This window comes from Carettochelys insculpta, chromosome 26, assembly GCF_033958435.1.
Source record: "Carettochelys insculpta isolate YL-2023 chromosome 26, ASM3395843v1, whole genome shotgun sequence".
Lineage (NCBI taxonomy): Eukaryota > Metazoa > Chordata > Testudines > Carettochelyidae > Carettochelys > Carettochelys insculpta.
The window spans coordinates 5,179,094-5,206,511 of record NC_134162.1 but is presented as its reverse complement, the minus strand read 5'-3'; the positions used below and the strand labels follow the sequence as shown (position 1 = coordinate 5,206,511).

The window sequence follows — 27,418 nt, the reverse complement described above, 5'->3', positions numbered from 1 at the left end:
AGGGCGGGCTTGGAGCCCAGCCCCTGTAGCAATCGATGGCCAATTCACCCCTCCTCCTTGTCCACCCCTGGGGCAGACGCAGGGCCCAGGTCTGGTTGTGGAAGCTCTGGGCCCCAGGCAAGGGCAGGCTGAGCTCTGACTATAAAGTACATGGAGAAGGACGGATGGCGGTAAAAATAGAAGCAGGATGACCTTTGCTCTAGACCCTATTTCTCGGGTTTACGGGCCCTGGGTCAACAGGAAGTCATGACAGCCCGGTCACGGGAGCTTGTTTGGTTTCTCTCTCTCACACAGAGGAATGTTAAAGAGGCAGCATGCTGGGGGAGATCCTCCACTCCTGCCGGCTTGCCCAAGCCCCATCTCCCCAGCCATGGGGGCTTCTCCAAGGGTGGCCGGGGCTCAGACGCCTGGGGGGACAAATAGGGGGGCAGGGCATAGGACCTGTGGCAGGAGGGTGTGGGCTGCAGCTGGTGGGGGGAGGACGCAGAGATGCAGGAGGAGGACTGGAGGGTGTATGCAGAAGGGGACCAGAACAGAAGTTGCAGCACAGATGTGTGGGGTGGTGGGGGCAGATGGCCTGGGCCCCCAGTGGCCATCACTGCCATTGTGAAACCTCAGCAGAGGAGAAAGACCTAACCTGCCCCTCGGGCTCAGGAGCTATGCGTGGCTGGCTGGGAGGTGGGGTCTCAAGCCAGGGACTGTTGTGGGTTGTGTTGACATGCACTGACAGAGCCTACATTGGTACATACCCAGCCCCTTCCCCCAGGCTGTGTACCGCCCCGGAAACTCAGCTAATAAGTAACAGCTTGACTCACCCCTTTTGCCACCACTGCCACCCCATTTCCAACAGCAGCTGTGCTAGAAAAGTTTAGAATTTTCCTCTCCCCTCCAAAGCAAAGTGAAGTCACATCTCCCAGCCCAGGCAGGGTAGCAGAACCGTTAGGTTTTACTGCTCTCTAGTGACAAAAGGCATAATGACACTCGAACTGCACCTCTGCCACTGGAAGAACTGGCTGGGGATTTTCCAGTGAAAAGTTTTTCACTGGAAAACACCAGTTTGTCGAAAATCAAAACTTTTCCCAGTTTCCACGACTTTTGCCCTGCAAAAGGAAAACAGAAACCAGTTTGAAAGCTGGTGCTGCATGGCATTTGGACCTTTTCAGGACAAAACGGATGGGTCTGAAGCAGCTCTTTGGCTGACAGGTAGGCACACAAAAGCAAAATACACATAAAAAACTGAACGATGGCCCAAAGGAGAACAAACCCTGATTGTTCTGAACCGACTCCTGGAGGGCGGGGGGAGCTGCTGGGTATCTTTTTTCCCTCCACATTTTTGGTTTACAAACTTTTTCAAGATTTCAACTTTTCTCCTCAGTTCAGGGCAGGAAAATATTTTAATCTCTCAAAAAGTTCTGCAGGATGGGAAATCTGTCTTTCCCACTCACGCCCCCAGCTGGACAGGCTGGGTTAAGCCAATCATGAGCAGAATCTCCTCCATCACCCTCCTTCCTATCTCTCCCCACTTCCATTTGGGCCTCCAATTCCAACCCCCCAAACCACTCCTCCACATGACTCCAGTAGCACCTCCCTCAACTCAGCCTCCATCCTCATCTGTTTCCCCAGCTTCCTCCCATGAAGAAATGGATGGCTAATCAGCCAAGACGACTGCCCCCTGGTCCTGGGATATTCAAAGGCTCCCCTCTGTGAATCCAAATCCCACCCTCCTGTCACACCTGACTTCTGCCAATACGCCTCCTCTGCACAGTCAGCTCCCCTCCAGATGCAAACTCTGCAGCATGAGCCCATCTGTGCCTACGTCAGACGCTTCTCTGGCCTAACTAACCTGCCCCTCTAACTCACATGGCCAACAGTAGCAGTGTTGACATGGTGGCGTGGATAGTGGGTGAAGGTGCTGCTGCTTGGAGACACAAGCTCCCTAGCATCAGAGGGAGCCGAGTTAGTCTGTACCTTCAAAAACAACAAGAAGTCCTCTGGCACCTTATAGACTAACAGCTCCCTAGCTTGGCTGGCCTGCCCTTACTCCACTCTGGCCCTGCCCCTTCCCCCCACTGTCTCCTCCTTCCAGTCTCTCCCCTCCCTGATCACCCCTTCCAGCCAGTAATTTGAACCCAAAATGCAGCAAATGATATTTCGAAAAAGAAAACTCTTCCACAATTGCTTTCTAAAGAGATCAGAGCACGTTTTCCACTGCCTACCAGATGGCACAGACTACACATGCAGAAGGCGCCTAGTTAAAAGCACTAAATCTGGGAATATCAAGTGTCACTCACTGTTTTTTTGACACACCCTAAAGTTTGTCAGAGTTTTAGTCGCAAAAATATTGTAGTAAGGGGCGGTCAGCTGTTCTGCAGAACACAGCATTCAATATAATGGCATACCGGGGGCAGCTCTTCTCTCGGTTACATTTGTCATCGGTATTTCTGAGCCCATTTTGCATGTTAAACGAGCGGAGGCACCCGGCCTAGCTTGGGTCTTTAACTGGAGCAAAGGAGTTGATTGATTTTTAGACAATAAATGCAAAATGTACACGCTTTGTAGCAATGGTTGGGTTTGTCAACACCAAAGGAAAACGAAGGCTGGCGCAAGGTTTCAGAGCTGAGGAGGGGCGGGGGCTTCGGAGAGAGGGGTGTGAGGTGGGGGCTCAAGGCAGGTGAGAGGTGTAGGACTCACAGCAGGGGTTAAAGACGGGGGTGTTATGGGGCCACCTGTGGCAGGCGAGTACGGGCTGCTTTGGTGGCAGCTCCTCCCAAGAGGCTGGGGCAGTGCTCCTGGCAGGGGGAGGGGAATATAGTACTATACACTTGGCCTTCCTAGCCTGCAGCCTGTGCGGGGGGGCGGTGCTGTAGGGGAAGCCCCCAACTTGCTTCTGCCCCCTGCCAGCCTGCAGCCAGTCAGAATAGGGATGGAATGAGAGGAGAGGCTGAGGGCTAAGACCCAGGGAAGGCAACACCTCCCCTTGTCTGTTATACGCGCCCCATGCGCAGTGGCACAGGTTAGCAAGCTGCACCGCAGCCTGCCAGGGAGCCTGGGCGTGTGCTTGGGTTGCCTACGCGAGGGCTCGACTGCATCACTTTTTCCTACTCGCCCACGGCTGCTCTCCTCTGCTGTGCTCAGGCCTGGCTCTGCAGCGGGGATGTACCCTGCCCCGGCCAGGGGAAGAGTGACAGCGGTGCGGCCCTGCCTCCACCAAGCTCAAAGCGATTTACAAGGCCAGTAAGTACCCTCCCCTGCACTGCGCAGATGGGGAAACTGAGGCCCAAAAAGCCAAGTGACTCATCCACGTTGACAGGAAGTGAGTGGGGCTGGGAGGCCAGATCTCCTGAGTCCTCGTCACCGGGCTGTGACCACTAGATGACGCTGCACGAACTCGCCAGCACGAGGGGCTGGAGCCATTCGGAGACAGTCAGGAAGCGGCAAACAAGAGCCCTGCTCATGCCACTTCGTCAAATGAGTCGTCGTCTTCCTCCTCCTCTTCCTCTCCGGGATAAGGAGCGTTGCCACTGGCAGCCTGCGCCATGGTCTTCATCCAGCGCTGCTTCAGCTCCTCCGTCTCCGCCACAAGTGTGTACACCTGCTTGGACTGGACCAGCTGGAAGAGGTGACGGGGGTCGCTCTGGGGCGGCTCCCTCACCTGGTAGCCCAGCAGGGGGATGGAGGTGTGAGCCTTGACGTCCTGGAGGGATGGGGGAAGACAGACAGGGGCCAGGCTTGTTATCACTGGTGTTTTCCACTAGTGAAGACAGCCAGTGCCTCAGGAGCCAACAGCCATACGCTGTGTGATGCAGCCAAATTGCCAGGCTGCTATGGCTCCTGCAGAGTCAATAGGAGACCCAAGCTCTCTCCTACCTGGGGTGCAGCATACACGTACAGCACCAGGGGGTCGTCCCGTGGGATCACGAACCAGCCCCGCGTCCCCCCTTTCCCATTCTTATCCAGCAGCTGCAGGAAACTGCACAGCAGGCTCTGCCCCGAGATTTCAGCTGCTTCTTTCTGCCAAGAAACCAACAAACGAGCCCCTCTTTGTAACCCTTCCACAGGCTCACGCAGTTTGGCCTCCAGGGAACCCACACCCTGCCAAGGCTTCCTAGTGAGCAAAGGCAGAGAGAAGGTTTGACCTGTGGAACTCACTGCTGCAGGATAGCACAGAGGCAAAGAGCTTAATAGGTTTCTAAAGGGGGAAGGCATTTGTGTCTGCCCACAGTCCCAGGCTCACGGATGCGGGGGTGGAACTGGGGGGAGGATTGTTACAGGGTGGCAATACAAAAGGGCCTGGAGCTCCTGGCTGCCATTGCTGCTACTGTGGCAACAGCAGTGGCTGAAGCCCCAGGCAGCATTGAAGGCCCTCACCCCTTCTGCCTGAGGTCCCGCCTCTTCCAGGCATGGAGCAGGCCCCCCACCCCCTGTTCAGGGGCCTGGCAAGGCCATTGGCCCTCCTGTACAGTACAAAGGATAATGGTTGGGGGGAGTATAAATCCTCTTCCGTCAGCCCACACTGCCATTGCCTCAGGGCAGGGAGAGACATCCCTTATGGGCACTTCAGTGCACAACCCAAATTGTCCACAGGAAAGTTTCTTGCGCCTTTCTCCGAAACATCTGGTTCCAGCCATTGCCAGAGAGGAGGCAGAAGCTGTCTAGCCCTAAGGTCTGGCACTTCCTATTTCCTCCCACTGTGTCTTCACAAAGCTCCTTTTATTCTCTCGGGTCCGAAAGCAAACCAAGCAGCAAACTGAAGTACAGCATCCAGGACGATTATTTCACCCCTGGCCAAAATGTGCCCACCTCTGGCAGGGACAGCAGCAGCTGTTTAACACCCACCTGGCAGTGGGAACTGGGAGGGGAACTGAACACTGGTGGAATGTAGCAGTCTGTGCGGGACGCTAGGGCTAAAATCCCACCAGTTAAACACCACCGGAGATTTTTAATGCCCAGGACTGATCAGCACCTTGGACTGACATTTTTCTTCCAAATCCTGGAATCTGGACACCTCAGTGCCCCCTAGCACCACACTGGTGCGTTGCATCCAGCACTGAGCAGTAGGGCAGCGTGCCCTGCTTCCTTCCAACAGAGCTCTGAGCTGGCAGTGAGGGCCAGTCCGCAGTCTATATGTATGCTGCTGCTGCAAGGAGCCATCGCTAGCACTGGGATTCCACAGCGGCATCCACGTTTGTGTGCTCACGGGGGCGTGCACAACTGTGGATCTGTGTTTGCCTACACATGGCTCTCCACTGCGGGGAGCAGTCGTGCATCTGCAGTGCACGTGAGTATATTTCCATGCTTAAATGCACACTGGCCTACACATGTCTGCGGGAACAAACCCTGATACCAGTGTTCACTATTTCGGCAAAACAGTCAGTTCAGCCTCACCGTTAGCTGCGACACTCAGAGTCAGCTTCCTGGGCAGCCCAGAGGAGCTGTGTGTGTGGCTCAAAAGCGTGTCTCTCCTCCACAGAAGCTAGCCCAATAAGCAGAGGCTTCCTCCCCACCTGGTCTTTGCGCACATGTGTATTCACCAAGGAGTGTGAACAGCTGTGTGTGGCCATTTCTGTGCGGGGGCACGAGTAGGTGAGGTTTGTGTGAACAGCTGCATCTCTGTGTGGGTCTGTACATTGAGGAGGAAAGGGATAGAGATGGATTTTTCTGTTCCGGCCCCAGTTCAGGACCACGGACAGAGCACCCTCCTTGCTCCTGGGAAGTCCTTGCCAAGGCGGAGGGGTCTGAAAGACCCCAGGAGTGGAAGCCTTGAACATCCAGGGCTATGGCTGGGTCTACATTCAAAACATTCAAATGCTGCAAAGTGGCAGTACGGTCACAGCACCATCCCCTGTGTACGCCGAGAGCTGGGGCTTGGCTCCCGCTGCCGGGAGCCTGTTGACATGGTCCCTTTACAGCACTCTACCTTGCAGCCCTCGAGGGTGGGGTGTGTTTTTTCACACCCCAGAGCCAGAGACCTGCAGCACAGTAAAGTGGACATGCACGCAAGGCCTTTGAGAGCTCCAAAATGTGACAGCCTGAGTCACGCCACGACCCACATCCTTAATTTCAGCCCAGCAGGAGGAAGCGTGCAAGGCCCCGGGCAAGCAAAATCTGGGGAGCCAGGAGGGAGAGAACCAAGCATCTAAGCTCCCTCTGAGCTGCTTAACAAGCCCCACACAGGGCCTCGGGCAGCTCCACAGAGCACTGATTGTCCCCCAGCTGCGGCAGGTCCCTCCTAGGACTCGAGGAGGAGGGGGAACCCACACACCTACTGGCTCTGGTTCACTCTCCCAGGTAGTGGTACCTAGATCACTTACACAGAGGAAGAACGAGTCTCCTCTACACTTTCATGGAGGGCCAGCTGGCTTCTAGCTCAAACTGCAGAGGCTCATACCCTGAGGTCCCAGGTTTGATTCCACCTGGGGGTGGTTACAGAGGCATCTCTAACCACAGGCCGTGGCTGCTCCCTGGTCCCTGAGCCCCCTCCTGCCACCCAACCTTTTGGCCACACACCATCCATGTGCACCATGACTTTCGTGGTAAGCACCAATACAGAGGCTATGCATCACCTAACAAAGACAATTCCGCAGCCAGACCCAACGAACGGGAGAGAATGCTGCCAACCATCCCTTCTCCCCATCGGGGGCACATGCAAGCCTGGGCTTTCCCAACCCCATTCTAGTCACTGCAGCTGTGTGTCACCCTCGATTCTCGAGGAAATGGAGCCGCGTCAGTGCAGTTTGTTTCCAGGCTCCATAGGCTGTCCCGCAACACAGTGAGTCTGAGGCCTTCAAAGCCCTTTGCAGACCTGCAGGGGCTTAGTCTCACAAACCCTGATGTGCGTTAGGCCGATATCACCCCCCACTTGTAACCAGGGAATCTGGGGCACCCATATTGAACAGCTTGACGTCTGGGTGGGGAAACTGAGGCATAGTGAGGTGTTTGGCCTGATCTCTGGTGGTATTAAACAATGTTCCCCCTATGGGCAGAATAAATGTTGTTATGTGCACTGAGGTGCATGCAGACGTGCACCACGAATAGAAACATGCTGCTGGCTGTGGGCGCTCTGCTCATCAGCTGGGCAACACCTGAATCTCCCCTGGGCGGCTGCCCAGGTGCTCAGCTGACAGAGAACCCAGGTACTGAGCACTCCAGACTCCCGCTGACTTGCACATGGCTAGTGATAAGCACCGGCAGCTCACACGTGACTCGCCCCAGGCCTGTGGCAGAGTCAGGAGAGCCCTGCCCCTGTTTATAATGCGGGGAGCACCAAGGCAAAACGCCTGCCCCAGGCAGATTTGTGGGCCGACGCACCAAGGAAATCCCCCGCTCAAGGCTTCCCAGAGACAATGGGAAGCTCGCCAAAGCATCCCGTGTCATCCCGGCCGCAGGGTGGGAGCCCTGTGCGTCAGGTGAGCCCAGCGGGGCTGAAGCAGCCGCAGACTCCCCTGCAGGAGGGAGGGAGCAGGCCGGAGCCCTGGGGGAGATGGAAAGGGGCAGCAACGGAGGCCACCGGAGACAGACTGAAGAGCAGGAGGCAGCCCGAGCCGCAGACTCACCTCCAGGATCCCTTTGTGCTTCCCCTCGCGCTCCTCGGGCAGCAGGTGCCCCGTCAGGAAGACGTAGCACTCCAGGCAGACGCGGTTGGGCCGGTTGTTGTCGTACTGCAGCGGGGCTCTGTAATCTGAGCACCGGGCACACACCACCTGCACCCGAGACAGACCCTGGTCAGGGGTGGGGAAGGGGCTGAGCCAGGCAGTGTGAGGCTGTGGGGGACAGCCTCCACTCCCTCCCCACACCACCCATGAACAAGCCAGGGGCAGGGAAGCCCCAGGGAAGAGGGGGAAGGGGATGTTCCTTTTCTTGGTGACCCTTAACTTCCCCTGTACCTCACACCAGGGTTTGATTCCCCCTCTTAGGCCCCTCCAAAGGGCAGTGCGTGACCCCCTGCCTCTGCAGCAGGTGGGGACGCAGCCCACTGGCTAGTCTCTCCAAAGGGCTGAGCCTACAAGGAGACAGCGTGGTCACTCACGTAGCCGCAGGCCCGGCAGTGGTGCCTCCTGCGTGTGATGGCGTTGAACGGCTCCTTGCAGCGCATGCACATGGTCACCAGCTTGTCCCGCACCCACAGTGGGGCCCGTAGGCCCAGCTCCTCCGATTTGACCTGTGCAGGGGAAAGGGGAGAACATGGATCAGTCACCTCAGCCTGGCAGAGCAGAGCAGAGCAGAGCAGAGCAGAGCCAGGACTCGCTGCAGGGGTACCAGAAACACTCTCTCCTAAGACACTTGGACACCAGCAGGCCCTGTGGGTCTCTCTCTTGTTCTCCAGCTTGGGCTGCCTAGTGTCGCCACATGGGGTCTCCTGCATCCTGGCCCTGATTCAGCTGTCATGAAAGGAACCTGCTGACTATAATGTAACCTTTCTCCCCACTCCCCAGACTTAGCCTGTCTGGGCTTCTCAGCTGCTGGGGGAAAGGGAAAGCTTGTCTGCCTTCACAGGATCCTCCACAGCTCTTCAGGACTGCCTTCGTGAGGGGGAAAAGGATGTCCCAAGAGCCTCAGCCTGAAGCAGCTGAAAGTAACCACAGGACAGGGAAGAGGGCAGCTTACAGTGAATTCCTGGGCCTCCCCGTCAGGCCCGTGAACTGCCGTCTTGAAGCTTTCACTCCGCTTCTCCTTCTTGGCAATGGCATCCTGGAAGGCCTGTGAAAGGAGGATGGGGAAGGGCTGTCAGAGCCAAAGCCGCCCTTATGAACTCGGGTGCCCCACACAGCCAGAGCTCCTGCATCCGCCTCCCCTGCTGGGAGCAACTCTGCAGGGTGAGGGGCTGTGCTCAGGGCTGCAGGGGCAGGAGCAGGGTGGGGGATTCAGCTGCCAGGAATTGCAGCAGAGGATGGGATAGGGGCTGCTTGAGGCAGCACTGCCATGCAGCTGCACTGGGCACACACAAGCACGAAAAATAGGGCACTGCTTCATCTGGGGCAAAGTGATTATTCCCCTCTATTCGGCACTGGTGAGGCCACATCAGGAGTACTGCATCCAGTTCTGGGGCCCCCAGTACAGAAAGGATGTGGATGCACTGGAGCAGGTCCGGCAGAAGGCAACCAAAATGACTAGGGGGCTGGAGCACATGACCTACAAGAAGAGGCTGAGGGATTTGGAGTTTAGTTTGCAGATGAGAAGAGTGAGGGGCAATTTGACAGCAGGCATCAACTTCCTGAAGGGGGCTCTGAACAGGATTGAGAGAGGCTGTTCTCAATGGTGACAGATGGCAGAACAAGGACTGCCCAACGGGAACCTGTCCCACCTGCAGAAGCGGAGCAGAAATGATGTGTGTCTGCACCTCCCTATTTCAAATCACGTGACTGCCCCCTGCTCCCACCAAGCTCAAATCTTAAGGTACAGTGGGGGAGGTCTAAGCTGGGTATCAGGTAAAACTATTCTCAGTGGTCAGCGCATTGGCCTGGTAATCGCAGGGATGTGAGCTCAGTTCTTGCGGGGGCCTTTCAAGGATCTGGGGCAGTTTAGATTTAGAAAAAAAATGTCAGGGATGGTTATAGATCCTGCTGTGAGGGCAGGGGGCTGGGCTCTATTCTATGGTGTGTGTATATATATATATACACATGTTTCACAGCACTGCAATGCGTTACCTGGAGAGATGGTGGAATCTCCATCCCTCGGGGTTCTTAAGTCCTGGCTGGATGATTTAGTTGGGCTTGGTCTGGCTTTGGGCAGGGGTGTGGACTTGATGACCTCCTAAGGTCCCTTCCAGCCCTAGGAGTCTATGATTTAGTGGTGCCCTATGCAGCTGTGTATTCTGCATCTGCCTAGGGACAGTCCTGGTCACAGCCTGTGCCAATGGCAGCCCCAGGCCTCCAGTAGCTGCTCTCAGTCCAGTTCCCAGTGGGAGTGCAAATACTGCCTGCATTTTTGGCCCCAGCTGGCATGCTCTGGAAGCTGCTGCTGCACATGCTCCGGATTGTAGGGGCCCCTGGCACTTGACTTCTGGGCCTCTGCAGTACACCTGGTTAAGTGGGGTCCTAGGCAGGGTTGTGGAGGGTGAACTCCTACCTCAGAGAGCAACACACACACACACACCCCCCATAGATGCAGTCCCCAGCAGAGCCCCTCCATCACCTGTCCTGCCCACTGCACACCAGGAACCTGTCCCACCTGCAGAGGCGGAGTGGGGATTGGGTTCACCTGCGACCCACAGGAGGTAAGTCTGTATCTCCATATTTCAAACCACGTGGCTGCCCCCCACCCCACCAAGCAGGGGCCGTGGCAGCTGTCGTACCTCTAGCCAGGCATTCATTTCCTCCTGCGACCTGTGTGGAAGGGGAGACAGAGATTAGAGCGCAACCCTCGGCTCCTCGGCTGCAGCCGGACGGGGCGGGCCCCTTGCTCCCTTACCTGGCTTGCAGTTCCAGCGTCACCTGCTTCCCCGAGACCAGGAAGGAGTCAGGAAATTCCACATCCTTCAGGACCCGCACCTGGAATGCCGGGGTGGTGGAGGGGGAACATTAGAGCAAGAGGCAGAAGTGGATCAAAGCCTACACCCCACACAGTCCCCAGGGAAGGACCAGCCTGGGCCCCCACTGTAAAGATGCCCCCTGGCTGTGAGGGTTTTAAGCCTGCATGGACGATGTCATGGATCCAGCACACAAACACAGATTCAACATGCCCCTATGGAAACCACTGGCTCCAAAGAACTTCAGTGCCTCTCTTTGCTTGCTCTATGGAGGCCTGCTCTGAGCCTGCAGGCAGCTGCTGTTTGCCATAGCCACGAGGCTTTGATCTTTGATAACCTGAGCTAAGCAGAGTCGCACCCAATGTTTCCACTATTTTTTCCATTCGTGTGCAGAATAAATTTTGTTATGGGTCCCGAGGCCTGTGCAGATGTGTACCACTATAGAAACACAACCGGCCAATCAGCTGGGCAACACCTGAATCTCTCCTGGGCAGCCACCCAAGCGCTCAGCTTACAGGGAACACTGTTACACCTGGCAGTATTTGCACGAGGGTGAAAGGAAGGGAAAACACTGAGTACTCCAGACAGTCAAGCAGGCACGGCAGTAGGGGGTGCACTTCCCTGTTTCAGCTGTGCGGTGTGCAGCTGGAGAGGGGCTCTTCGGGTGAGGTGGAAACTCAAGGCTCTGGCTGCCTGGACGCGTTTTTACAAGAACTGGACCAGCTGCCCTGGCCAAATCACATTCCGCCTCCCTAAAACCCCTCTTATAGTTTTCACTGGACACAGAGCTGTTCTCTGCTTCCTCTCAGGCAGTGTTCCTCTACCCAGTTGAACAGCAGCCATGCTCCACCCCAGAGGTGGCTGCATTTCAGGGGTGCTCTGTGGTTGCGGGGGGGAAGCTGCTCCCTGTATAAATATCAGAGGTAGCCGTGTTAGTCTGTAGCTTCGAGAACAAGATGCATCTGATGAAGCGGGTCTTTGCCCACGGAAGCTTATGCTCCAAAATATCTGTTAGTCTATAAGGTGCCACAAGACCTTTTGCTGTTCTCCCTGTATAAATGTAAGCAATAATAATGGCGAAGGGTTGTTTGACCTTCATGCCCTCCACGTCGATCCGCTGCCGCACCTGGAACTCTGCCCCCACCTGGATGACCTTCGGCACGCAGTACAGCAGCATGTTGTTGAACTGAGAGAGGAAGCAGACGTGAGCAGTAGAAGGGCATCACGCAGCAGAGGTACACTGAGCATGAGGGGGGGCATCCCCTGGCCAGCCAGACAGCACCGAGCAGTACCTCTGAATCAATAGGTACCAATGCGGGGGGACTTTTCAAAGGTGCTTGGGTGGAAATCCCAATGGAACTGAAGGGAAGCCGAGTTTTCAACTTCCTTGGGAAATCATGAGCCCAAATGGCTCCTCTGCCCTTCCCCCCCAGCACACCCACCCCGGCTTTCCCCAAGACAAGGGATTCCCTGAGACTCATCTGTAGACGTGGCAGCAACAGCCACCAGAGGGTTCGCTTGCCTGGGGGAGCAGAGGCTTTGGAAGCAAAGGGCCCGATGCTCCCTGCCTTGCCCCTTTTGGTGCTATTTACACCTGGATGTGGTGGGTGTCCTGCAGGGATCCCTCTAATTTTTCCTATTGCCGGCGGGATACATTTTATTATACACGCTAAGCCCTGTGCGGCTGCGCACCACCAACAGAAATGCAGGCTGCCGGCTGTGGGCAGCTGGGGGCGCTCTGCTAATCAGCAGGGCGGCACCTGAATGTCTCCTTGGCAGCTGCCCAAACACTCAGCTTACAGGGAACCCTGGCATCCAGCACTCTCAGATCGGTAGAGTCCAGGTACCCGAGCAGGGTGGAAAACAGGGGCCGAAGCAGCAGGGACCTCAGGCTCACAGACTCTGGGGACCTCCCCCACTCTCTCCTTCCCTGCCCTCCCACACCCAGCCCTGCTGCCCTCCTACCAGGAAGAGATACTTCTCCGAGGTGGTGTTGTTGCGGAGGGAGATTTTCTGAATGGGCCCCTCTTTAATGAGCTCGTTGGAAGGGTCGACGATATCGTCTTCCAGCCCCAGCCTTTGGTACACCTCCCAGAGGTTCTGCAGCCGCTCCTGGGACCCAAGGAAACAGCCATATGAGGGGCAAAAACCCTGGTGGACTGATGCAGTCAGGTGCTGAGACCCCTCAGCTCTGCCACTGGGCTCGGTCCTACGAGGGGCTGAGTGCCACAACTGGGAATCATAGAATCCTAGGGCTGGAAGGGACCTCAGAAGGGCATCAAGTCCAGCCCCCTGCTTAGCGCGGGACCAACCCCGACTAAATCATCCCAGGCAGGGCCATGTCACACAGAGGGGGAGCTATTTAAACAAGGTCACATAGTAAGTCCCAAATATCTAGTTCTCCTGACCCCACTTCTCTTTTGATCACTGCACCATATATTCCCCAGCTGCCTTCTTGGGAGTCCAGCAGTTAGGACCCTAGCTTGGAACACAGAGTACCAGTACAATGCCTTGCTCTGCCACAGACTCCATCTGCAACCTTGGACAAGTCACTTAGTCTCTCAACAGCGTGGTTCCTCATCTGTAGGAGGGGATGACAGCCCTGCCACATACAGGATTGTGAGAATGAGTTAATGAGCTGTTCAGTCACCGCAGGGATGGGGGCATTTTCAAAACTTACGACAGGTAGGGTTTGGCTAGCTCTAGATGAGTAAAACCCTTCCTATTCCAGCACGACTCCCTAAGAGTGGCATAGGGTCGGGGTGCTCTCTGTTACACAGACACTCCTGAGGCACTGGTCTCTGGCTGGCGGGACCCAGGTACAAATCATAAATAACAGCCCGGGGCTGGTACTCACCATCTCTGCAATGGCTGCGTTCGAGTGTTTGGCTGCCGAGAAAATCATTTCCAGGGCTTCTGCAATGAGACGAGAAGGGGAACAAGAGCTAAGCACCCCCAGGCGATGAGGTACAGGGCACAGCAGCATGTGTGTCACCACTGCCCTCTACTGGATGGAACCAGAACTGCTCAGCTGCATTCTGAGACCCTCTTTTTAGCTCAGGGGTCACCAACTCAGTTTACCAGTGCCAATCCTCAAATCCTCCCAGCAGGCCAGTGGGCACCCCACCTTGGCCAGGCTCCAGAGGTGGTGGGGTTCTCTGTGCATTTTCCCCCGACATCTGCCTGCTGGTCCGCATGCTCACACTGCCACCCCACGTGTCCCCCAGCCCTGCTTGCTGTCCCTGGGTGATTTAAAACGCTGCCACCATCACAGGCAGCGTACCAGCAGGGCTAGAGCGACTTCTGGCTGCTAGCTCCATGCCACTGCTGACACGTCCCTGTGGCCTAGGGGAGGTGCGTGCAGCCTCATCCCATCCTTAGGTGTAACCTGTGAAACCACAAACTCATTTTGTGAAACTGACTAGACACCAGCGAGGCCAGCTCTCTCGGTTTGATCACAAGCTTCCTGACAACCGTGGCTTTCTTTTCCTTCCCTGAAAAGGTTCGGCTACGTTACTCAAATTAAGCCAGATCTGAGAACATCGCTACCTGACGCCTCCTGCACCACTAACAGCTGTGATCAGTTGGATTTAGTAGATTAGACTTGTTTGTAGGTGTCTGGTATTAGAAAAGAATCCCGGCCTTCTTTTTTGTTTTCTTTTCCTTATGAAGAAGACTTCAGGTCTCATGGTTTGCAGGGAAAATCTGCCCCAAGTTCAGCCAAAGACCTCAAACATCAGATGCCAAATAAAAAGATCCCCAAATGTATTTTTATCTGTGATTTCAAGAAGTCAGTCTCTTTGGGTGGGGGGATGGGGGTGAGTGGCTGATACACAGAGTTTGAAAGCTTGGGGTTGGCAATGCAGTACATGCAAGTTGATAGTGTCTCTTCCCCTGTGTGCAGGAGCCCAGGCAGAGACCAGGATCCTACGAAAAAAATGAAGCTAAGTCCTCACCATAAACAGCAAGAAGTCCTGTGGTACCTAATAGACTAACTGATATTTTGGAGCATAAGCTTTCGTGGGCAAAGACCCCCTTTGCTGGACGAAGCGGGTCTTTGCCCATGGAAGCTTATGCTCCAAAATATTGGTTAGTTTAAAAGGTGCCACAGGACTTCTTGCTGTTTTTGAAGATACAGACTAACTCGGCTCCCTTTCTGATAAAAGTCCTCACCATGACACCCTCACTAACATCTGCGCACTCACACTGGGATCCCCTGCCCCTGCTTGAGGCAACTGAAAGTGAAACCCACCGGCCCTGCTCCCAGGCCAGCACGGTTCACATTGCAGCAGAGGCAGCCAACACAGCTTCTTGGACTGAGGGGTGCCCTCTGCTGCCAGGACTGTATCAGCGCCGTGGCCCCAGGTGCTGCTGGGAAACACGTGCCTGGATGAGGCCCCATGTGCTGCCGCACCCCCTCAGCCAGTATCCATGCGGGCTTTTCAAAACATTTTGTGGGCTGCATTGAGGAAGGGCTCTGACTGTTAATGGCCCAAGGGCTGGGTCTTTGAGGACTCCACTTTAGCTCAAGTGGAAAAGGCTTGTCCTTCTGCGGCAGGGTGAGCTCAGCACGACACCTGCTCTTGCTGGGCAGGTCAGCAAAGTCCTGGAAGGCCACAGACTGACAATAGGAATAGTTTTTCCAGGGGATTGCTAAGGAGAACACAGCTTTTCTTCTCCTGGGCTGACCACCCTCTGCTCCAATTAAATGGCAGAGGCTCAGAACAACCTGACAATCAGGTGCAAAGTGTCTCAAATCAAGCTCCAGAAACCACAGGCCACTCTTGCGCTTGCAGGCTTCAGCCCTCTAACAACACAGCCTGCAGAAGACGGGCTGCAGTCAGCATGCCCCAGTGACGCTACCAAAGGCAACATCGATAACGTGGGGGATCAGACTTTGAGGCGCTAACTGTAAGTCCCTGGCACCAGATCACAGCTACCTTCTTTCTCTCAGCCACCTTGCAGGTGATCTGACACCTGTCTTCGGACTGGCCTTGCTTTTGCTACAGAGCCAGCCAAGGAAAACGTGGCAAGCCTTCAGGAGCTGCAGTTCCAGTGCACGGAAGTCATGAAATTTGTGACTGTGACATTCGGGCCCTGCAGCAGCCCAGCCTCCCCCAACAGCACTGGACGCTCCCACAGCAGCCCGGCCACTGGTGGCAGTGAAGGGACTCCAGCCGATGTTCAGCTGCAGGTGGCAGTGGGCCCCCAGCCCCAGGTCCTAACCCCACAGGATGGTGAGGGATGAGACCCCAGAGCTCCTTCGTTGCAGCAGGTGGCAGGGGGACCTCGAAGCTCCCAGCCCCCTGTGGGGGACCCTGCAGCTCCCAGTCACTGTGGGGATCATCCCAGCACGCTGAGTGGGAGTCTCCACTCCCCCACCGGTGGGCACTTCCAACCACGGGGCGAGGTGGGGGTGGGGGTGGGGGTGTAGCTCCCAGGCACCGCATGCAGCCAGGGAACTGGACCCTGTTTTGTCAGGGGCAGGTCACGGGCTTGGGTGAATTTTTGTTTAGTACCTTGTGACCAGTTCCTGACTTTATACGAAAACAACAAACTCATAACTTTCATCCTGAGACGTGAATCGTGCCTTCCAGAGACATCAGCCGGAGGGACTGCAGTGGCCCTGCTCCTTATACGAGAATCTCCCACTGCCTTGTTATCACTTCCCCCATGGAGCCCAGGGGCATGTGCTGAGCTGGGGCTAGAGCGCACGTCTCCCAGCCCACGATTGGCCCACGCCCCCGGGATGAGCTCTTACTCTCAGCATCATTCCTGTCCGGCGAGTCTGGAGGTAACTTCCGGACATAATCCTTCAGCAGGAGCTCATAGCGTGGGATCCTTTGCACTGGCTCCAGCATATGGTGCTGCAAGGTGAGGTTAGCTGAGACTTCCCTTTTCTGGAAGGGACAGCAAGGAACCGAAATTACACAGAGAGCGAGGCTCACCCACCAGGGAAGTGCAGCTTCCCACACCCACCTCCACCCACCTCGGAGGAGCCAGAGAAGGGGCTGCCCCATGGAACATGCAGAGCAACAAAGCCAAGGAGGCTGGATGGGTCTGAGCAGCTAACATGCCCTGACCAGCATATCACCTGAATGTCCACAATGAGCTCCTGGAATGGGGGGCACTTCTCCCCCCAGGTGGTGATCAGCTCCACCGCCTTGTCGAAGTTCTTCACGTACTCGCCGTACATCTTGAGGAATGGGGCTAACTTCTGGATGACATCCCCGATCCTGGGGTTGGAGCTCCTGCCAGCAGAACCCAGGAGATCAACACGGCTGCCTGGTCAGTGGAGCGAGCCACTGACTCAGCAAGAAGCCAGGGGAGCAGTGGGGGTGAACGGTTTAGGGGAAGGGCTGCGTTAAGAGTCATTGCGAAATTTCAGTCAGGGTTTCCATGGCTCTTCAGCTCCTGTCCTGATTTGTCAGACCCAGCAGGCCTCCCGCAGCACCCTGCAGGTTTCAGCCCCAACCCAAGACCGAGCTAATGTTGCCTAGTGGGTAGAGCACGGGCCTGGTACGCAGGAGACCAAGATCCATCACAGACTCAGCCACTGGCCTGCTGGGCGACGCTGGGTAAGCCATGTCCTAGCATCACAGACCACTAGAACCAGAAGCGGTGAGTACAACGCACAGCTGAGAGAGAGAGCGAGAGAACATGGGGGTCCCTGGGAAGTTGCACCTGAAGCTGACACTGCGACTGTCCATATCCTGTCAGGTTTCGGCAGCTCAGCGGGAAGAGCCTGACCCTTTCTGCAGCATTGCAAAAAAATTAACCCACGAGAGGCTGGCTAACTAATGGTGTGTGGAGCCCAACGTGCAAGCCCGCTGACGGTGAGGGCAAGGGGGACCACTGCACCAGGCCTGGAGATTCAAAGGGGCTTGGAGTTACTGCAGCAGCAGCAGCCCGAGCTCTGGACCCCCGTGGTTCTGAGGGTTGCGGGGGCAGGGGGAGGGCAGCACCCCCAGTCACGCCCTTCTGCCTAAGGCCAGGCCCCTTTCAGGACCATGGGGCTGGGTCCCCCCACCTTGCCCCGGGGCGTGCGGTGGCTCTCAGGCCTACTGGCAAAATGTCAACCAGGCTCCAAGCGCCTGCAAATGAAATTATAAGTGGACAGGAATCCAGTTCCCTTCCTCACCCTGAGCAGCACTTCAGGGGTACACCTAGGACGTCAGTGAAACAAAGCCACGTTCAGCAGGAGAAGAGGATCAGCATCTGGCTCAGAGTGCCCTGTAAAGGCACTTTCCAGCATGCTGGTGTGCAGAGCAAAAACAGCCTGGGCACTCAGGTTGGGGCATAAGCCCCAGCTCCCAAGCGCTCCCCCACCCCTTTATTCCAGGAAGACACCCCAGGCCCCGACTCCCCCGCACTCACCAGTCCTCCATGCGTTTCTGCAGCTCCGGCAGGAAAAACAGGGTGTGGAACTGGTAAATGGAGGAGATGTTGGAGAAGATCATTTTCACCACATCCTCTGGGATCGCCTTTCCACTCCTGGCTTCCTGCATCAGCTCTGCAAAGAACACCTGGCAAGACCCAGGCCCAGTTGGTACAGGAACAGAAGGAACCAACTTGCTCCTCCTCCACATTCTGCTTGGGAAGGCTTGTGCCACAGAGGAGGGGAGGCCGGAGGCTCCTTTAGAGATAAGCACGGGGACTGTGTGACTCCTGGAGGAACAGCATCTCGGGTGGAAGGAGACTCACAGCTGGTGCTAGATGCGTATGGGCTGGGAAGGGACGAACAGCCTCAGAGATCATGGGGCATCCAGGATGAAATGCAGGGACAATACAGGGACTGCTGAGGACAAAAGGTGCTTCCTGGAAGGTAACGCTACTGTAGGGGCATGGGATGAATACACTGCAGAGAAGAATATAGGTCAGTGGAGCTGGGCTCCCTTAAGAGCAGGGTTCCCTGTACGCTGAGCATTTGAACAGCCACCCAGGAATCATTCAGGTGCCACTCAGCTCACTACAGAGCACCCGCAGCCAGCAGTGTGTGTTTCTTCCGGTGCTGCACATAACAAATATGATTCCGCCCATGGGTCTTAAAGCTTGGAGGGAACCCTGCTCAGGCGGTAACACCGTGAGCTGGCCCGCACGCAGAGAGGTCCTCGGCGCAAGTTAGTGTGTTCCCCGGGTGACCGCAATGAATCGTTTGGCGTGCAGGGGCTATGTTTAGTTTTGAGAAAAGAAAGCAGGTGCGGGGCCTGTGAAGGGCTGTAAGACAGAGGACGGGGATCAGTCGTTCTCCGGGTGCACTGACAGGAGGACGATAGCTGATCGGCCTCAAAAGAGGGCAGGTAAGCTCTGGAACGGAGCACAGAGGGAAGGGGCGGAGTCCCCGTCCCTGGGAGGTTAAGAGTAGGTTAGACAAACACCTGCCAGGGATGCTCCAGGTCAGCGGTTCTCAAACTGCAGCTCAGAACCGCAAAGTGGCTCGTGACTCTGTTTTAAGGGGGTCACCCCGGCTGGCATTAGACTTGCTGAGGCTAAAGCTTCAGTGCTGGTAGCAGGGCTCAGGTTACAGGCGCCCCACACAGGCTGAAGCCTTGGGGGGCACAACCAGGCCCCCAACCCAGAGTGGCAGGGCTTAGGCAGGTGCAGGCTTCGTTCTCCTGGGTCATGCTGTTGCGAATCCCTGGTCTAGGTGCACTTGGCTGTGCCTCAGCGAAGCAAATAGAGCTAGATGGCCTCTTAGTGTCCCCTCCAGCCCTGCATTTCTGAGCTCCTATCCTGTGTACGCCCACGCAGCCAGAGAGTTACTGCTCGGGGCCTAGCGTGTGGGCGATGCCGTTGGGTTGCCCAGCCTGGGGTGCAGACACAAATCGATCAGTCACCCAGGCCTAGGAGATAGGGGTATAAAGATCTTTCCCGAGCGCAATGGGCTGAGATGAAGAGGCAGCCTCAAGGAAGAGTGTCTCAGGCCTTAGGCCAATAACCTGAGCATCACCGACAGCCCCATCACATCTCTCTGCCTGAAGCAAGTGGCTCTGTCGACTTCCTGACCTGGTCCAGAAGGTGAAGTCGATTGACGTAGGCTTGCTCGGTTTCCAGCAGCTCCAAGGCAATTTTCTTTTCTTCAGGGTCCTACAGGTACAGCAGAGGTTAAAATGGGTTTGGTCATGCAGGTAGGAACAATGCACGAGCCATTGGGGGCCACATCCAGCCTGGGTGCAAGTCTGTGGAGTTTTCCAGCTTAACTTAGGGATGATTTTGTCCCAATGGATCTACTAAGGCAATTCCCATTGGCCTTCCATTGGTCATGTGCGTGGGTAAAACCAAGGCAGTGCTAGTATTCATTAACACATCAGCAAGTGACAGAGAAGAGGGATGGGGACAGTGTGGCTAAGAGATCCTTGTAACAGTCCGGACAGTTTTTGCTTCACGTATTTGTGACGATCCCTCCACGTTCCACTCCACTGAGAATAATGGGGACAGCCTGGATAATGGAGTGATGGCATGAAAATCGCTGTGTAAAGCAGCTGGCCCTGAGAGGGTCAGCTATGTAAATGGAAGCTAGCCAGCATGGCAGGGTGGGGAGAGACCTGGCCTCTGAACTAGGGAGCTACTTAGGTGTCTAATTCCCATTGACATCAATAGGCATTAGGTGCCTAAACACCTTGGAAGTTTTGGACCATATAGTCAACAGGCAGAGCTGCTGATGGAGAAACCGCTAGTTTGTACCTGTTTTAACAAATGGAATAGGTCTCCCTTGCCCCTCGGTTTTCAAAGCTTTATGAATGCAGCCACCTCTGGTGTACAGCAGGAGACACGTGACCACAGCCGGCTGCACTTATGAAAAAGACTGGACTCTTTAATATCCACGGCGAACCAGCTGGATGTTGCTTCTTAAAGTTACAGCCAAAAGACCTTCCCCCTCCCCATTAAAATGAAATGGGGAGGAGTCCCAGCTTGGCTCCCTAAGAGCCTGGCTGGTACTTGGGCTGGTTGCCTCCCGGACCTGCAGGACAGATACTGAGACATCTGACAATCTCTCCCCATCCTACCACGCTTGGGACCACTCCATTCCGATTCCGCTCCTTCCCGGGGCCAGATGTTTTACCACTGCCATTACCACGCCATTCCTCCAGGAAGTAGACAGACCGGACTATAACCAGCTGAGCAGAATGTGGAGAAATCTTCACAAACTTCTGAAGCAAAGCTGCCTCCACTTAGACGAGATCCAGGCACGCGTGTTTGTCTTTCTGTTATACCAGTGACACAGCTGCTGCTCTGGGGTAGACGGAGAAAACAAGCTTGGGGTGGGAATTTGGAGTTTGTGCCTCAGTTTCCCCTTCGGTAAAACAGGGCTAATGATACCAAGTTGAGAGGAGGGCGCTGTAAGGGTTAACTGAGTGCGGTCTGTAACGTGTCTTGAAATATCCTGAAAAACTACAGAGGCGCGGAGGCAGACCGTCACACTCACAGAAGTCAAATGAACTAGTTTGACTGACATCGGACCCACTGAACGCTACTGCACTTAGGATGACTGAGACTTCGCTCGTTTGCAGCACCAGTTATCCAAGAACCTCCTGCACTTTACCAGCCCTCCCCAAAACTTAAGACTCACAGCTGCCTTCAGTGCAGAGGGGGAGTATTCTCCCTGTCTCTGGCCAGAAGCTGCCGCAAAGCTCTGAGGGAGCCCACAATCATTTCACGTTTGGCCACTTCTTGGGGAAGCCTCTCTCTGGATTTTTGGGAAAAAAAAAAAACCCCACACCTCTGCTTTCCAGATGAGCAAAACTGGCACATAGAGGAATAAAGTGATTTGCCCAAAGTTATACAGACAGTCGGTGGCAGAGCTGGAATTCAAAACCTGGCCTTTTGCCTCTCCAAGGTCTCTGATCTAACCAGACAACCACACACCCTGGCCTCCGTCCCTTGCTGCTGAGCTGTAAGCAATCGCTTCAGTGCTGTTCTCTCTGGGATCATGGCCACATGCCCAATGAACAACAACCATCCATAGCGGAAGCTATCACTGATTCCCGCTTAGTCACTCTCCAGGAAAGAGGCACTGAATTACCTGGCTCTTGCTTCCTCCAGGGCTTAACTCGCTGCCTGGCTGAGAATCCCCTCGCGGCTGAGTCCGCCAGCCATCGTCGGTGATTTTGCTCTTGAAAGAGCTGAGACACTTGACGGTGAGCCCTCTTCGACCCGGCGGCTGGTTCTCCTCCAGCTCCTGATGCTGGAGCGCTGGCTGGATGGACTTCAGAGAAGGCTGGTAGCCCTCATGTTGGTTCTCTGGCTCCACTCTATGCTCTCTGGTCTTGCCCAGACCTTCCTTGCCTTCTGTGGTTGGCAGCAACGTGGGTCCACTGGCATTTGGTGCTGCTGGCTTGGACTTTGTCCGAGGATGGCTCAGTTCCTGTCTGGGACTCCTGCCAGGTTTTTCTGCCCTAGGATCATAGAACCAGCACAGCATTGTTAGTTCTCTGCTCATTCTCCCAGTACCTATCTCTGTGCCAGGCCAGGCTCCGTCCCACTCCCCCATGCCTACCTAGGCCTTTTGTGACCCAAACGACCTGTCACCCGAACGACCTGGAGAATCCAGTATGAAATTTAATAAAGACAAACACAAACAGAAAGGAACAATCAGTTGCGCATGTACAAACTGAGACATGAATGCTTCAGAAGCACTGTAGAAAGAGATCTGGGGGTCATAATGGACCACAAGCTAAATGTTATATAAGCCAGAAGTCTGCAAAAAAAGCAAGCATCATTCTTGGATGCAGCAGCAGGAGTGTTGCCTGTTGGTCACGAGAAGTCATTTTCCTGCTCTACTCTGCACTGACTAGCCCACAACTGGGGTATTGTGTCCAGGTCTGGTTGCCATGTTTCAGGAAAGATGTGGACAAACTGTGGAGAAAGTGCAAAGGGGCATAGCCCTGACTTTGGGGGGAGGGAAGGAGGAAGGGTACAATTCACCAGGACCAGGACCAGGTTGCAACTTTTGCTCTGTGTGTGTGCACACGTGTGTGTGTGAGAGACAGAGAGCGAGAGAACCCATATTATGTTCGTACTGAGCCTGAAAAAAATTATGCTTGGACCCTGCAGAAGAGAGCCACAAACATGCTCTAAGGTCTAGGAAACATGGCCTGTGAGGGAAGATTGCAAAAATTGGGTTTGTTTAGTGTGGGAAAGAGGAGACTGAGAGGGGAAGTTGTGGAATCTCCATCACTGGAGCTATTTATGAGCGAGTTAGACAGACATCTGTCAGGGATGGTCTAGATGGTGCTTAGTCCTGCTGAGAGGGCTGAGAACTGGACTCGATGACCTCCCTAGGTCCCTTCCAGTTCAAGTGTTCTATGATAACAGCTTTCAAGTATCTGATGAAGCAGGTCTTTGCCCACGAAAGCTTACGCTCCAAAATATCTGTTAGTCTATAAAGGCGCCATAGGACTTCTTGCTGTTTTTTCAAGTACATCTAAAAGATTTTTTATGAAGAGGACGGAGAAAAACTATTTCCCTTAACCTCCGATGCTGGGACGAGGAGCAATGAACTTAAACTGCAGCAAGGAAGGTTTAGATTGGACATCAGGAAAACCTCCTAATTGCCAGGGTGGGTAAGCCCGGAAATAAATTGCCGAGGGAGGTTGTGGAATCTCCATTGCTGGAGATTTTAAGTAGGTTAGACAAACACCTGTCAGGGATGGTATCGTTCAGGGATGGGGAACCTACAGTTTGCCTGGGTCTCTCCCCATCCCCATCCACAGCGGCATGAGCCAGTGCTGGTGCTCCAACCACATGGGGCTGGAGGGCCAGCACTAACACCAGCCACAGGCTGGGCTCTGCCTGGCGCGGTGGAGGGCTCCTGTGTGCTGGCACTGCCCCCCATCATTCCCATTGACATAAGCAGTTTTTCTGTCCCCAGGGTGTTGTATTTTTATGTCTGATTTAGTCAGTAAGTAGTTTTTAAGTGAGGGAAAACTTGGGGGCACACAAGACAAACCAGCACCTGAAAGGGGCCCAGTAGCTTGGAACGAGACGACCTCTCAAGGTGCCTCCCAGTCCTACGATTCTGTGCCCAGATACGCCCTTCATCCGGCAAGGACCCACTCACCACCCTCTCTGTGCAGGCCATCCTCCCTCCTCCCAGGCATATGGGCTCTTTTAATTTGACCATTGCCACTGCACCAGCCTGCTTGTGCCTGCAACTGCCCATAGACGGAATGGAACTGGGGACCATCTGGAGCGTAGAGTGGGGCCTCTCAGCTAAGGCTGTAGAGGAGACTTGTTCTAAGTGGTCTAGGTGCCACTCCCTGGGACAGTGACCCACACCCCGAGGTGTGTAGGTTACACATGCACACCTCTCAGCACACACTGCCATCCACACACTCTCCATATGCCAGCGTGGCACGCACATGTCCTTCTAGGCATGCAGGCAAGCGTGCACACGCTCCCTCTCTCCCATGCACACAGCTCAAATGTGTGTGGGCACATAGCAGCCGTGGACACTCTTGTGCATGCACTTCCTTCTACACACAGCCTCATGCACACTTTTCCATGAGCAAACAATCGTGCACATACACAACAGGGATATGCATGACTTAGGAGGAAAGGCTGAGGGATTTGGGCTTATTTATTTGGCAGACGTGAAGAACAGGGGGCGAGTTGACAGCAGCCTTCAACTTCCTGAAAAGGGGGCTCTAAAGAGGTTGGAGAGAGACTGTTCTCGGTGGTGGCAGATGGCAGAACAAGGAGCAATGGTCTGATGTCACAGAGGGGGAGGTGTAGGTTGGATATTAGGAAAAGCTATTTCCCTAGAAGAGTGGTGAAGCACTGGAATGCGTTACTTAGAGAGGTGGTGGAATCTCCATCCTTAGAGGTTTTTAAGACACAGCTCAACAAAGTCCTGACTGGGATGATTTAGTTGGGGTTGGTCCTGCTTTGAGCAGGGGACTGGATTCAATGACCTCCTGAGGTCCCTTCCAGCTCTAGGATTCTATGAACCCCATACATAAACACACTTGGATGGAAATCCCTTACGCAAACCCCGTCTCACACCCATATGCAATGCCTTCATATGGGGACAGTAGAAACACGCCTGTCTTTCTCTCTAAACCTGCTGGGTCTCCTGCAGGTCCTTCTTTCAGATCTTTACCCTAGAGAACCTGCATACACCTGATACTGAGCTCAGGCGAGGGACTTCTGCACTTCTGTATGCACTCTGAATTGTACTGATCCTGGCTAAGGGCTCTTTTTCTGTTCCACAAGTGGCTTTTATGTTTCATTTCCAGCTTCCCTATCCCCCAAACAAAACACAAGCCTCACTTTTGTTTCCTCATACAAAGCATAGCTGGAGATAAACAAAGATTTGCCACAGCGGCAAACAAGATGAAACGCTTGAGCGATGAAAGGGATTAAGCTGCAGCTTTATCAAAGGTCAAACATGGACCTTGGAACAGCTGCAGATCATAAAGCATGGCAGAGCTGGAAACAAAGCACTTTCATTTGAGGGCATCTTTCCGCAGAACAAACTTCCTTTGCACATTGGGTGAATCTGGAGCAATGTTCCCTGTAAACTGACCACCAGGGCAGCCCCCCAGGAAAGATTCAAGTGCCACCCAGTTCACTAGCAGAGTGCCCACAGCTGGTAGCATGTGTTTGTACTGATGGTGCCCATCAGCACATGCCTTGGTGCACATAACAAATTTATTCTGCACATGAAAGGAAGAAAATAGAGGGAACACTACTCTGGAGTCTGATTTTCTCTAGGAAGCAGCAGCTTTCCTCTTTGAAAGAGTTTTTCCACCATAAGTAACAGAGAGTAAGCCGTGCTAGTCTATACACTATCAAAACAAAAAGCAGTCAAGTAGCACTTTGAAGACTAGCAAAATAGTTTATTAGGTGAGTTTTCGTGGGACAGACCCACTTCTTCAGTCTGTCCCATGAAAGCTCACCTAATAAACTATTTTGCTAGTCTTTAAAGTGCTACTTGACTGCTTTTTCCACCATAAGTGTAACTCTAACAACCCCTTCTGCTTCTAGCTCCCAGGCCTGATGCTGCCTTCTGCTTCTACATTCCTATGCAGCAAACCAAGAGAGAAATTTAATCTAAAACACCTTAAAATGGGAACTTTGCCATGAAAGTCTCCATGAAATCCATTAGGTACTTGGCTGTTGTTGCTGATTTACATGGAAAGAGCCCAGATAGTATGGTGATGGGCAGCCAGAGGAAATGCTAAAATAAATAGAAAAATACAAAGCCAGGCATGAGCCATGCTAAGTACCAAACTTTCCTCTACACCAACTTATGTCATGGCTGGCATAAAGCCACAGAGATCAGAGTAAGTCAACACAGGGAAATGAACCAGTTTGGAAAAGGCATAAACCTGCAAACCTATCTCAAAAAGAGAATCCTAGACTCCTAAGGCTTGAAGACACCTCAGGAGGTCATCAAGTGCAGCCTCTTGCCTAAAGCAGGATCAACCCCAACTAAATCATTCCAGTCAGGACTTTGTCAAGCTGGGATTTAAAAACCTCTAGGGATGCAGATTCCACCACCTTTCTAAGTAACACATTCCCGTGCTTCACCACCCTCCTGGTGACATAGCTTTTCCTAATATCCATCCTACACCTCCCCTGCTGTAACTTTAGACCATTGCTCCTTGTTCTGCCATCTTTCACTACTGAGAACAGCCTCTCTCTATCCTCTTTAGAACCCCGCTTCAGGAAGTTGAAGGCTGCTATCAAATTGCCCCTCACTCTTCCCTTCTCCAAACTAAACAAGCCCAAATCCCTCAGTCCCTCCTCATGTGCTCCATCCCCCAAATCATTTTTGTTGCCCTCCGCTGGACCCGCTCCAATGCATCTACTACATCCTTTCTATACTGCGGGGAGAGGGCAGAACTGGACACAATACTCCAGATACACTCACTAGTGCTGAATAGAGGGAATATTAACTTCTCTATATCTGCTGCACATGCTCCTCCTAATGCACCCCAATATGCCATTAGCCTTCTTGGCTACAAGGGCACGTGGAAATCCTTCAACCAATGTCCCTAGGCAAAAGAATCTCCTCTGCCATCATATTCCCATGGAGCTGTTGCACAACAAAGTTCAAGAACCCTGATCTGTGAAATCTGAACAGGCTGCAAAACCTTGCTGTTCAGAGTACACACAGGACTTAACAGAGTGGCTTGCTGGGGCTCCTATGCTTTACAGTAATACATATTAATCACCATCATCATTATCTTTTGCTCTTATAGAGACTTTTTCATCCATAGACCTCAAGGCATTTTACAGGAAAGGGCAAGTATCATTGACTCCATTTCAAAGATGGCAAAACAGAGGCACCAGGGGAGAGAGAACTTGCCCAAAGCTATAGAATGAATTGAGGGCAAAGCAAGAGTTTTCCTGACTTCTCATTCAGAACATTAGCCATTGGACCACCTACCTTTCCGACTACCAAATATCCTGACCATCAGCCTTTTACTGGACAATGCCGCAGGCTATCAGAAAATGAACATTCCCTCTCCTCTGACTGGGTACGTTCTGTTGCTTTCCTTGGGGCAGTTTTCCTTGGCACATATGCCGCTATAACTGGGTATTGGATCACTGAAACTCACAGTGGACTGTGGCCTTGGTAAAGTTACTAGTGGCCAAATGTCCACATCGAATGACTATTAGTCTGCAGAGAGGCTGCAGATTGACGGTTACAGAGGCTGAAGCCACTGGCTTGGTCCCTCCGGAGTACAGTAGAGGCAAACGAGGACTGAATTGCATTTAATGATCAGCTAATTCCCAGACTTCATGTCAGCCTCTGTTCCCCTTGACCCATCCACCTCCTATTTGCTGAGACTTCATTTGCACTTAGCAGTCAGGAACATTCTCCTTACCTGTGATCCTCAAACACAGCCACGAGATTAAACACGGTCATTCGACTGCCTGGCTCCCCCGCCATCGTGCTGGCTCTCATGAATCAGAACTGGTCCCAATGACCCGGTAAGAAAG

The 27,418-nt window shown here is 54.0% G+C and overlaps 1 protein-coding gene across 1 annotated transcript; it reads right to left on the bottom strand.

The window, feature by feature from the left end:
* Nucleotides 1-1,528: 1,528 nt before the first annotated feature.
* Nucleotides 1,529-27,418, bottom strand: FGD2 (FYVE, RhoGEF and PH domain containing 2). The gene is made up of 16 exons (XM_074977277.1): nucleotides 27,304-27,418; nucleotides 21,489-21,861; nucleotides 19,472-19,552; nucleotides 17,843-17,991; nucleotides 16,560-16,716; nucleotides 16,227-16,365; nucleotides 13,323-13,381; nucleotides 12,431-12,577; nucleotides 11,559-11,651; nucleotides 10,408-10,487; nucleotides 10,292-10,322; nucleotides 8,605-8,697; nucleotides 8,027-8,158; nucleotides 7,554-7,700; nucleotides 3,868-4,011; nucleotides 1,529-3,694 (listed from the first exon to the last, which is right to left on the bottom strand). The coding sequence occupies exons 1-16, from the start codon at nucleotides 27,381-27,383 to the stop codon at nucleotides 3,452-3,454; spliced, it is 2,148 nt and encodes a 715-aa protein (XP_074833378.1). The 5' UTR covers nucleotides 27,384-27,418; the 3' UTR covers nucleotides 1,529-3,451.

Excerpts from the sequence above, each read along its gene's own strand:
- FGD2 (XM_074977277.1), bottom strand. The coding sequence starts at position 27,383 with ATGAGAGCCAGCACGATGGCGGGGGAGCCAGGCAGTCGAATGACCGTG. Across the intron at positions 8,159-8,604 it reads GGGAGGCCCAGGAATTCACT|GTCAAATCGGAGGAGCTGGG; the intron begins GTAAGCTGCCCT and ends TCCCCTGCACAG. Across the intron at positions 7,701-8,026 it reads ACTGCCGGGCCTGCGGCTAC|GTGGTGTGTGCCCGGTGCTC; the intron begins GTGAGTGACCAC and ends TCTCGGGTGCAG.